Raw genomic sequence first — 12289 nt, 5'->3', positions numbered from 1 at the left:
AGAGAGAGAGAGAGAGAGAGAGAGAGAGAGAGAGAGAATTTGTTCTATTAAAACTACAGGTTAATTTTAAAATAACTGCCATTAATAACAATAAGACAGATTATAGCATTAAATAGCCTAATGGAATAAGATTGTGCATTCAAAGTTATTACTTCCTAATTTGTTATTTAATGACTAAAGATTTGCCTTCCCTATCACTTCAGTTGAAATATTAGTTTGTGTCTTTCATCTAAAAAAAAACAATAATATAACAACAATTTTCTGTTCTTGTATATGCATGAATCCCTCCATTCTACTAAAGAACCTTTATTTATTTTTTAAGAGTGTAGATGTAGACAGTGAGCTCTAGAGGGCGCAATGTTTACACTCTTGACTTGCCAGATTAATATCATTACAGTTGAGACATTCTTTCACAACAACAATAATAATAATAATACACAGAACAGTTGTTCAGTCCTAGTTTGTTTCCACCCCTCCGACCATGTCTCTTTACACATAGGCTCATTTAAGATCTTGAGAAGTTGAATCTTGTGAAACTGAAGAAATATGAAAAGGAGATTGGAAAGAATTACATGCATGAATGATTAGTTAAGTTATGTCATTGATTATTACACAATCTGTAAGTGTCTTGCCCTGATGTTATGTGATTCCTTATGGAAATAAGTCCTACGTTATTGTGTTTTTATCCTGGATTGTATTTTATGCCTTTTTTGTTTCATGTGTTAGGCCTTCTTGATACAATTAAATAAATTAAATCAAATCAAATAATTAGACATAACACTAAGTGTATTTTTCCCCCTTATAATTCAAGTGCCTTGTTTACTCTTATGCAACTCAACTGTTAGTTTCAGTTTTCCATCGCATGGATCATGTCTGAGCATGTCATGTATCATGTCTGTTCACTATCACAGTCTTGCAGCAACCCTGCATTCTTCTCAAGTTTGATATAAGTAGCTAGAAAAAATCTTAATGTAATAGCCAACGTAATCTGTATATGCAGGAAGAAGACTTTCCTTATTAATGGAAACATTAAAGATACAAAGAAATATTTTGTAAGTTCACATTTCAGGGGAAATTCTGTAGGAAATATGCTGTTTGATTTAAAAGCAGGCTAGTAGTTGGACCTGATGAAATGACACTGACAAGGTTTGTTTTTATGGTTTATTGTAATGTACTGTAGGATTAAATGGCCTCCACTAGAGAGAGCCAGAGATCAGATGAGTGATAATTATATCCAATGGTTCGGCTAAAAACTATCTCTACAAGTATTAGGCTACACAAGAAATTGTGTACATGTGCTGTATATGGCAGTTAAATGTAACAGTTTAAAGGTGAACACGACAATAAAGAGGAAAATAATGATGGATTCATGTATCTCCTGCTGTTTGTCAAGATTACATAAGGATTTGTTTGTTATATTGTGCAGAAAAGAAAAGAAAAGAAAAGAAAAGAAAAGAAAAGAAAAGACCCATCATAAACTGTAAGTTGGATCTGATGTCCAGTGCACCATCTTAATACATTATGCAGCCAGGTGTGCCAATGTTCTGCAGGGTACCATATAATTTAACAAAATTTAATCACAAATTGTTTCCAGTGAGCACATATTATTAATGAAACAATATCTACAAACAATAACGTGACACAATTTAATAATGCAACTAAATACAATTTAATATATTTAGCAACTATAATATACCAGTTGAAAGTTTTGGATCGGTAAGATTTTTATTGTTTCTAAAAGAAGTCTCTTCTGCTGACCAAGGCTACATTTATTTGATTAAAAATGCAAAAAAGACCTGTAATATTGTAAAATATGAATACAATTTAAAACAGCTTTTTTTTAATGATTTAACTCATCCTTGATGAATACAAGTATTGATTTATTTTATTTATTTCCCCAAAAAATTAAGATAAAAATTCTTACTGACCCCTTGAACAGTAATGTTATAAGATTTCAATTTAAGATAAATGCTGTTCTTTTGAACTTTCTATCCATCAAAGAATCCTGAAATGAAAATGTAAACAACTGTTTTCAACATTGATAATAATGAGAAATGTTTCCTGAGCAGCAAATCAGCATATTAGAAATATTTCTGAAGAATCATGACACTGAAGACTGGGCAACATTTTACAATAAGGATTAATTTTTTAACAATTACTTAACTACATTAGTTAACAATAACCAAGATTAATAAATGCTATAGAAGTATTACCCATTGTTTGTTAGTTCAAGTAGGCTAATTTCAACAATAATGAGTACATTTTTAAAAACAAGTTGTATCTGTTAATGCACTTTCAACTAACATATACAAACAATAATCAATTTAATTTTTATTAAAACATTAAATACAAAACACACACAAAAAAAAATTATTATTGTTGGTTTATGTTAAAACTAATAACAAATAGCTAAGACCTTATTGTAAAGTGTTCCCGTTACTTATTTAAAATTGTGCTCTGGGTTTTCACAAGAGCCGCTGAGATGTTTATGTAGTCATGTCAATTTGTGTACAAGAGAATGATTAATCTTTACAGATTACAGAACAAACTATAGGCTACATTAAGAGTAGGCTATAGCCTTTATATGATGCTATCAAATATGGAAGTTGCCTCTCTATTATTATGACATCATCGGTAATGTAGCCTATTATGCTTTACATTCATCCTTGCTTACATAAACAGCATCTTTCAGATGAGCAAACTGAAATAAATCAGCTCTGGTCATGCAATGTATGAGCTACAAAAAAATACAAAACATTAAATACATAAACAACTCTTTGTAAACTCTAGACCCGTAAAATAAACTAAAAGTACTGCCTCGAATGCTGCCACTATTATTAAATGAGTGATTAAGGCCCAGCATACGCATTTTGAGATGATGGTGATGTGGCCCCGTCCTTTCCCTCCCACTGATCTGATCTCACCGTGCGAGAGACACGCTGCTTCGCGCATGCGCATACGCGTACGACTCAGTGTTCGCGGCCAAGAAAAAAGCAGAACAGCAACACATTGGTCTGCCTATGGCCGAACGAGCCACGGCTCTGTGAAATATTACAACAAAGAGAGAGTTTGACTGAAAATAATACAGGTGGAAGCGACCGAGCAGGTAAGATATCTCGCCATAACCCTTTACTGAATGAAAATCTCAGCGCGTGAGGAAAGGAGTTTTTGTTTCATAGCTGTCCATGTCAGGGCTGGTTGCACGAACAAAGCAGTCCTGAGACCAGAAGAGACACATTTGTTGCCCTTTAACAGTCGTTAAATGCCCATTTACTAGTTATAGGGCCTGTAGACGAGCCTTCTTAACGGCCTTTAATAAAAGCAAACTGTTTATTATACGGACTCGAGCCTCTCTAATTAAATCTAACGTTACGCGTTTTGTTGTCATTGCTAAGTCAGTACCTTCGACCAATCCATCTACCCTTTCTTTCTGTCAGGGGAAGCCACGCATGGCTCACCATATGGACGTTGTGTCTTGAGAGGAGGACAGTATGTTTACATGAGGGCTCTTGAGACAGAGCGCTGACCGTTGAAAGAATCGCAGAGTCGGGTTGCGTTGATCGGTAAAGACATTGCCGAAGATGCTGAAGAGATTGGCCGCGCCGGCGTCATGCAGCAGCTGCCTTCTCGCCTTCCTCCTTGCCTTCGTCTCGCCCAGGTGTACGCAGTCTATCGGTGCCGACAAAACTATGGTGAACAAGGAAGATTATTATAGCGCCACAGTTAACGCCACCGTTTTGGACCATAAAGGCAATCCTCATCAGATGTTGACGAAGAATGACGGGCGATACGGGCAGAATTCGCCTAAAACAGAGGCGAAGGGGATCGTGATCGCACCTGCTGCTGTTAATGGGGGTGAGTATGTGTATGTGTATTGATATTTTAAACAGGTGTTCAAAAATATTCCACCAGAACAGATGCTCTATCACTTCACGTGTCAAGGTTATCATCAATAACTGTCTCCTAAATAATAATCCTTTTGAGGGGGAAGCATCTTAAAGCAATCTAAGATGGTTTGATATTGTACGCAGGTGTTTGTGGTGCTTTATTACGTCACCTTTTCAAATATGTTCAAATCCATTATGCTTTATGAAAGAGAACAATTTTGGTAGTCATTGTGGACTTGCAGATCAGAAGCTTCATGTGATATTTGTCAACTTCACATGACTGTCATGTCATTTCCTCTATACTGTGTGCAGTGTGCACAACAGAACAGAGTAACATGATGTTGAATATTTACTACTTCATATAAATTATTTATAATACTTTTTTTACTACACTTTATTGAGTTACCCTTTCAGCTACCTATGTAGCAGTATAGCACTCAGTGAGACCTGTGAGATATTCAGATGTCCTGTTTTGGCTGATTCTCCTGCAATGATGACTCCGTAAACAGAACTGCACCCTTCGTACGATATACTTGCATAACCTCCCCTGAAGAGGCCCTTCACCCCTGTGTGCTCTGTACTGAAAATTCAGTGACGTAGGGGATAAGGGACACAAGTGTGACTTGCTTTGTTTGCAACAGTAATACCATCCCTTGCCCTCATCTGCACTAAATTAGCGGCTCTTGTGACTCAGAGCATATGTTAGGTGCCTTGCTTTGACGCCAACCAGAGTTGCACAATTGCTTTGTAAACTTGTTTAATAACAGTATCATGCATACTTGTAACCCCAAAGTTGTTTTTTGCAGTGCCATGGCTGCTGTCTGTGGATTGTCTTTATCAACAGTCTCCCATTTGTTTTTCAGCTGACATATTTTAGGTAAATTCATCTCCTTCACACTTATTGTTCAAAATTTAGCTGAATCATTTGGTTTTTGCTAGATCGTCCTGTATTGAATGGCTTAAGGGAAGTGCAGTATCTATAATCATTCTTAGGCTGGCTGGTGTCGTCTTCCGGTTTTCGGATGTATATTTCTCTCTCTCTCTAACCCAGTTGTCCTCGTATACTGCGCTTGTTCAGGTTACACAGGATGCTCAGAAATCACCAGAAATCCTTGAGACTGAGATTCTCTGTAAATCAATTATTAATCAATATTTATAGCACCATTAGAATGCTTATTGAGGTGCAGGGCACTTTGACTTGGTTTAGTGCCATTGTGGTAAGACTAAAGAAGATGAATATGTCAATGGCAACCGTTGCAGTCAAGGGATCTTTACTGCTGATCACATATTTTAAGTTCTGTTTTCAAGCCTTGTTTTTGATGACTTCAGCAGGGCAATTTTCGAGGTCTCGTGTCCATCCCTCATTGTACCAATTTTCAGCTTACATGCTGTTAGTTAACCTACTGTGTTGAATTGACCCAAGGCAGTTGTTTGACCTACTGGTCATTATTCCAGTGAACCCAGTGGGGGTCATTAATCCTGATCCAGCCAGGAGCTGGAAAAGGGACACCAGGCTCTATATTTAATATGAATTATGTTCTCAGGGACATTAGCACATCCATTCCCCTGTTTGCAGTGAGGGAAGGAAGACAATAGCCAAAGGTGACATTCTATCATTTAAGAGTAAGTTTGCACAGTAAATCCAAAGCTAAACTTCCACAAGCTATTCTACTTCTTTTATTGCCATCTCAATTGGATCTGAGGCAAGGTAATGATTCTTAGTAGAAGAAAGAGAGCAGAGTACTGACATTAAACAGCAACACCCACTTCCTCTGTTACTCTAATCACTGTCAGGTCAGGATTAGGGATTGAAACGATAAATCGACTGTCGATTAATTGTCGATCATAATTTAATCGACAAAACGTATCGATGATCGATTAAGCAGGGTCATCATCATTAGAGTGCTTACGCCACTTTTCCACTGCACACGACATTCGCATATGATTGTCACATTTATTTTACACAACTATTTCTGCCATAATTAATAACCGCCATTTTGCAGAAATAGTGTTTACAGAATAAAGCTAAAGTGTTAAAATGTTTGTAATTCTAGCTTCGCGCTCATAGTTTTGAATTGAATGCATCACATCCGGTCGCATACAGTCTAGCTGCAGAAGTCAAATATTTCAACGCATCCGAAAATTACGCATGCGCAAATCTGAACTCCACGTATCTCCCATAATACTCTCCATTGGAAACGAATGACTTCCGGTCCAACGGCTGTCGTGTGCAGTGGAAAGGCATCTTATAATCAGGGTCGTCTTGTATTCGGAACAATACAGTAGATGATCTTCCAGCGCTGTTTCAGCTGTCCACTCCTATTCTATGACGCACTGTAAATCAAGACATGTTAATCTGAGCGATCAAATCAATCCAAGTGCACTCCAGCTGTAAAACAGTGTCCGATTGTAACACGATCGGATCCAGGAAGTCCTATAGATTTAGCCAAACAGCATGTCATTCCGTGATCTACGCATTCTTATGTTGTGCAAAAGCATGTGTATACTTTTTACATGTCCATCGGCAGTGCTTTTTCATACAAATACTTAGTATAGTTTAGTCTCTAACTGAAACAAACATGCTTGCTGTATTCTGCTAGTTGAGACCTTTTTAATGATATGACACAAGTCTATCTGTATGATTATTTTACAAATCACATTTTCATGTAAAGCAGTTTTTATTTATGCTATGAAAAATAGAGCACTTCTAGGGGCCGTTCACACGGAACGCTATTCTTCCATTCCACTGTGCTACTAGACGGACGTGCATTACCGTTGCGCTCACGTCTCACATCTTTTGCAGCGTCTTGCGCATGACACAGCGGTCAAAAAAGAAAAACGTCTCTAGTAGACCATTCGCTTTTTTCATTTCACTGACCTGCGTCTTGCGTTTTTTTAAGAGCACCAGCGCATTCTGTGTGAAGTGAACCACCCCTAATATGTCAGCAAAATTGAAAGGACTTGTTAAGTGATGGTCATATGCACTGTAAAGCCAAGCTTCTAAGCTTAAACAACACCAATTTTGCGTTGGTTTAGCAAGTGGTTGTAAAGTAACGTACGTGGTAATAGCGCCCCTGCTTTCGGAATTGACATCCTCTCTCTCTTTTTTTTTTGATGAAAGACAAAAACTAATATTTCAACTGAAGTGATAGTGAAGGCAAATCTTTAGGCTAGTTATTAAAAAACAAATTAGGAATTAATGACTTTGAATGCACAATCTTATTATCCATTATTTAATGCTTTAATCTTTCTTATTGTTATTAATGGCAGTTATTTTAAAATTAACCTGTAGTTTTAATAGAACAAATTCTCTCTCTCTCTCTCGCTCTCTCGCTCTCTCTCGCATTTGTGATTTCACTCTAGCATAATTATTCCTGAGTGGTTCAGTACTACAGATCAGCTGACCAAGAATATTCTCTCAAAGAAAGGAATGTTTGGGATGTTACTGCTCTCAGCTGCATACATTTAAAGAAGGGTGGTGGGTATGGATTTAAAGCTTGTCACATAGTCTTTTGGAGTGACAGCAATGGTAAATAACTTAAACTGACCATGAATAAAGTCTCGCCCTACTTTTTTGTTTCACTCTGATATACGTCACAAGGACGAAGTGTCACATTTTCAAAAGTCAAACAGTCATGCTGACATTAAATTGGTATGTATGTATTTGTGTAAGAGTCCCAAATCAGTAGCTAAGCATTCATGAGAAGATGTGTCATTGCCGTTATTAACTCCTGTATTAACTCAGGTATAACTCCGGTAAGCTCTTCAAATGAGTTTGACAGTCTAATGCTGAGAGTGTGCATGTGCACACGCACCATCTGACTGGCACCACTCATGTTACATCAAGCATACTCCAATGTATTTGCACCTTTGTTTTTGTTTTTTAAGTAATTTGTTACTTTTATTTGCACTTTTCCTTTCTGTCACTCTCTTGTCATTGGTTGAGCAGAATGACCACAATCACTCTTGAAATTGTGCAAATCATGATTCGTGCATGTTTAATATTTATATACAAACTTCTATGTGACCGTTCCAATTTGTTCAAGATGCAATTAAAAACAATACTAGCCGTAGCCCTACATTTAAGAATGTTCGCAGATCACAGGACTCAGACAGATATTGTCAATCGATCCATCCCTATTATGGTAACTATCATTATACTTGGGCAATACAAGAACAGGCTGTTGAAAGCAGTTACTGATCCTTGGTTGTGTCAAATCACTCATCATCACCATCAACATTTGAGCTTCAGCACTAAACGGACCATAAGATTGTGCAGTATTTTTGCCTTTGAAAAACTACTAAGTCACTTTATGCCTCAGTGATCCTGTCTCACACAGAAAAAACAAGCAGCTCATTGCTTCCTGTTTGACTGCTTCAAGATTATATTTCCTCAGGAGACGTCAGTGTATTCGCCTGACCTCTGTTTATCTCTCCTCCTGCTTCTCAGATAGCTTACCAGTGGCTCATCAGTCTAAACAAGGTGGTGAGCACAAAAAGATTCTCTTGCTTTTAGGTAATCCTACAGAAAGGGAGAAAATGAGAAAAAGACAGAAGGTGTGCAGGGTTTTGTGGGTCTTTCACTCAATTCTCTCAGTTTCTCCACCAGCTGCTGCCATCATTAGGGGTCTGGCAACAAAACAAACCACACTCAGCTAATGGGTAGTGAGACAGAAAATCACCTGCCAATATGCAGAGGCAACTTGGTGTCCAATAAATGTCAGTCCAGCAAAGCCCCCAATCAGACATGAACCATCAAGCCAAAGAGATAGCAGCCTCAATCAAGACTGTGGCCAGTGGGAGGTGATGAATATTTGTGGTGATAAACATCTTGTAGCATGATTCCAAGTGTGAAACGATTTATGACGCTTGAACAAACCCAAATGGTTGCAAATGACCCTAACATAAGGGCTAATTAGATTCACTCCTGGTCCTGCACATGACAAGGTGGCCAATGGGTATAGTAAGACCATTTTTATCAAGGCTAATTGATTAAGTTGAGTTATTTTAAATATTTAGTTTAAATAGTTAGTTACTTTCTGTACTTGTTTCATTCTCATATGGTATTAATTTTACCTTTTTAATATATTTTATTTCATGTTAAAGAGGCTGTAATAGGAGAAAGATAGAGGCTTGAGTGGTATTCCATAGTCGCAGATATTGAATATGAATCAAATATTAATGCTGCAGTTTTCATACAATTATACGATTTGATTGAAGTGTTTCAGCATGTTGTCGTCAAAAAAAATGTCAATTTATTCCTTGTTGTCCTACTTAAAGCCAAATTTAACCTAAAATTTGAAACCCCTAAATTAACTGGTCACAAAGTCAGGTTTTTACGGGTTAAATCTGGTAGAAATAGCTCTGTAAGTTAACACTTGCAGGTTACTTGTGAGAGGTTTCTTAAGTATCATGTGACGTGTAAACAGTCCATTGATTTGTTACTACCCAAGGAAGAACAGGAAAAAAATCCATTTGTAAAAAGAAACAGATGAAAGAACGGACAGGAACCATGTGACATGCCATATGCTTCTAATTGATCCAGCCAGGAAATGTGAGCTGGAGTAATGTTGGGACATTGATTGCAGTGGTGTTGTTGTCATATGAAGTGAGCTTTGAGATGGTCAGCAGGGTTAAGGAAGCAAATTGCCTGCCTGTGTTTTTCTTAATACCCATGTTTTTCCCCTGTGCGGGTGCATGTGAGTTTGTAATGTATTCTTATCTGAGATGAACACGATGTTAGGAGATGAGCTGCTTAGAATCAAATTAGTGTCATTTCTGAATGTAGTTTGTAAAGATTTACTGTAAACTTGGTTTATATTCACACAAATACTTAATGGGTTTTGTGCCTGTTCTGAAAATGCCTGAACTGAAATAGCATTTTAGATTTTGTGTTTTAGAAGCACTTTAAATCATCGCTTGAAGTCCTCAATGATGTTAGTGATTGGTTGTGCTGAACCTGAAACATTTTCACCCCTTTTCAGCTCTGAATCACATGTTATTTGCTTTTGCAAGTACTAAAAGACTATTGGAGAAAGCACAGGTTGCACATATTTTACTTCCTTGTTTTTGTCCCTTGGGTGTTGTTACTAGCTTATCATGCACAAAGCAGCACTTATGTGTGTCTGCATTGGATATACGTAGTGAACTGCTCATCAAGCAATTTCTGCTGATGAGCAGCTGTTAAATATACTATAATAACAGGCCAAGTATTTGTCATTAACGATGGCGTCATTTCTGTTATGCAGGACCTTTTGAACTCCGTAACATTCCTGTTTTCATTTAAGGATTTTTATTATTTTGAAAATCTGCAATAATTTCAGAAATATGCTATCATTTACACAATGGCAAGTTAAAAGGATGGAAATAATGTGCAAAAATGTAGGCTAGTGTTAACTTGAAAGTCATTTTATTAACCCTCTTTTGAAATGTTTATCATATTATACAAATTGCTGTATTTTTATTAAACATCATGGAATGCCTTAGGGCCAGTTCACACAGAATGCGTTGGTCAAAAAGCCAAAAAGAAGCGCTAGGTCTAGAGATGTGTTGTTTAAAAGTTGAACTTTAACTTGAGTGTGTTTAGAGTGAGACAAACCTGTCTAAACCACAACACATTAGAGGATGTTATTATGGAGCTGGCTTTAATAATTTAAACAATATTTTGAAGAAAACTTGTTTTTTTGGTAGCATGAATAAAAATATATATTTATTATATATTTATAATATTAGAGTATTTATAATATAGCATTGACATATTTCATGATTTGATTCCATTTTGATTCACAAGATTGCGATTCGAGTCAATTTCTCTCAAGGAAAAACATCTCTCTCAATAATGCAGTAAACTCTACACAGGGAAGCCTTTCAGTTTATGCTTTTAAAATTGTGCAGTTTTGAAATTGTATTCACGCATCAAATGAAAGCAGCTTAGACTAAAAGATTGATTCTTGGGATTTAGGAATCGATATTGGTTTATCAAAATGAGCGTCAATTAAAATTGAGAAATGTAGGTTTTCAACACAGCCCTAATAATATAATATATCCTAATTCCCAGTTTTGGTTTCACCCCCACTGTGATATACTGTAGGCCTATTCTATCTAATGTAATTTCACTCTTTAGAAATTGAGAGTTTAAGGATGTAAAGAAGTATCTTAATTTTTTAAGATTAAAAAAAAAACTCTTAGCACCTAGATAGCCAGAACAAAATACAGTAGATGTGATGTGACTTTGTCGTGTGCACTTCTGTCAGGATTGACCTACATATCAGTCTATTGTGGAGTTCTGCTGTGGATGAATGACTCTGCGACTGTCTGAAAGCTTTTCCTGGAATTTAAAGTGTTCTTTATGTAATGTTGAAGTGATTAAAAGTACTCGTTGTTGATTAACCTGAAAAATTGTTCTTGGTGTGATGCAAATACCACACTCAGTTTCAGATCCAGCACAAGAACCGTTTGCCAGCTGTTCAGGTTTGCACAAACCAAGTCGCATCTCTCTTACTCCCACAGGGAGAGATACCTCATTGAGATATGGCGTATATGTGTGACGTTTATCTGGTTGTAGCGCAGGTGGTCTGATGGAAGGATTCTGTTGCTTCTGCTGATGGTATCTAGCATTCCTAAGCCTGCACACGCCTGTCGTGGTGGTGCCGAGTATGTTAGAGGTGCAAAAACAAAGATAGAAATGAGTGTGGTCTTGAAAAGATGGCAGATGTGTTCTGCATATACTTGCATTTTATTTTATGTTTGAAACTATTTCTTGTTGAGACTTGTAGGTTATAAGTATCAGTTTTCAGAGTATCTTAATATCATTCTGGCAAAGGTGAATTATACACCTTTTACAGGAAATAAACGTCCAGTCTGTTTTACAAATGATATCTAGCTACTAATTCACATATTTAATAGTATTTAATATTAGTGTCGTACTGAGTTGTATACCTGTACATTACATTTTATTTTTACTTAGTAGGCTACATAAGGGATTTTAGGTGGAGCAGTGAAATCAACTTTGACCTTTAGTTTTAGCTACGTTAAGGCTAAGTTAACATATTTAATATTTTTTCAATTCATATTTTAATTTATTCATATTTAAAAACATATTAAGGCAAACCCTTTGTTGAAGACCCCTGGTTTAGATGACAAATAATTTAATGTTAATTTTATTCTTAAAGATATGCAGTGCAGATTTTTGATAATTATTCTCTGAGTTGTTGACTTAATTGTATCTAATATAGCTTTATAAATATTCGCCCATAATAATTAAGGCTGATATGTCCCTCTGCTTGGTGATGACAGACATGCCCCAGATACACAGGATCAATTTGATTTTAAAACTCACACTGATCAACTCTCATGCTCCACATCGTCTGATTAGAATTAATAGAGACAGCGATTTCTAGGAA

At 36.6% G+C, this 12289-nt stretch overlaps 1 protein-coding gene across 2 annotated transcripts in view; it reads left to right on the top strand.

Annotated features, from left to right (window-relative positions):
- Window positions 1-2861: 2861 nt before the first annotated feature.
- The window catches only part of rnf130 (ring finger protein 130), a 40230-nt gene continuing 30802 nt past the window's right edge, over window positions 2862-12289 (top strand). For both annotated transcript variants that reach the window (XM_079631000.1, XM_079630999.1), the window contains exons 1-2: window positions 2862-3106; window positions 3438-3855. In XM_079631000.1, the coding sequence (XP_079487126.1) occupies window positions 3582-3855 (274 nt within the window). In that variant the 5' untranslated portion in view covers window positions 2862-3106; window positions 3438-3581. The remainder of the gene's footprint in view (window positions 3107-3437; window positions 3856-12289) is intronic.

This window comes from Phoxinus phoxinus, assembly GCF_949152265.1.
Source record: "Phoxinus phoxinus genome assembly, chromosome: 12".
In the NCBI taxonomy this organism is placed as follows: domain Eukaryota; kingdom Metazoa; phylum Chordata; class Actinopteri; order Cypriniformes; family Leuciscidae; genus Phoxinus; species Phoxinus phoxinus.
This window is presented reverse-complemented; position numbering and strand designations above follow the sequence as displayed.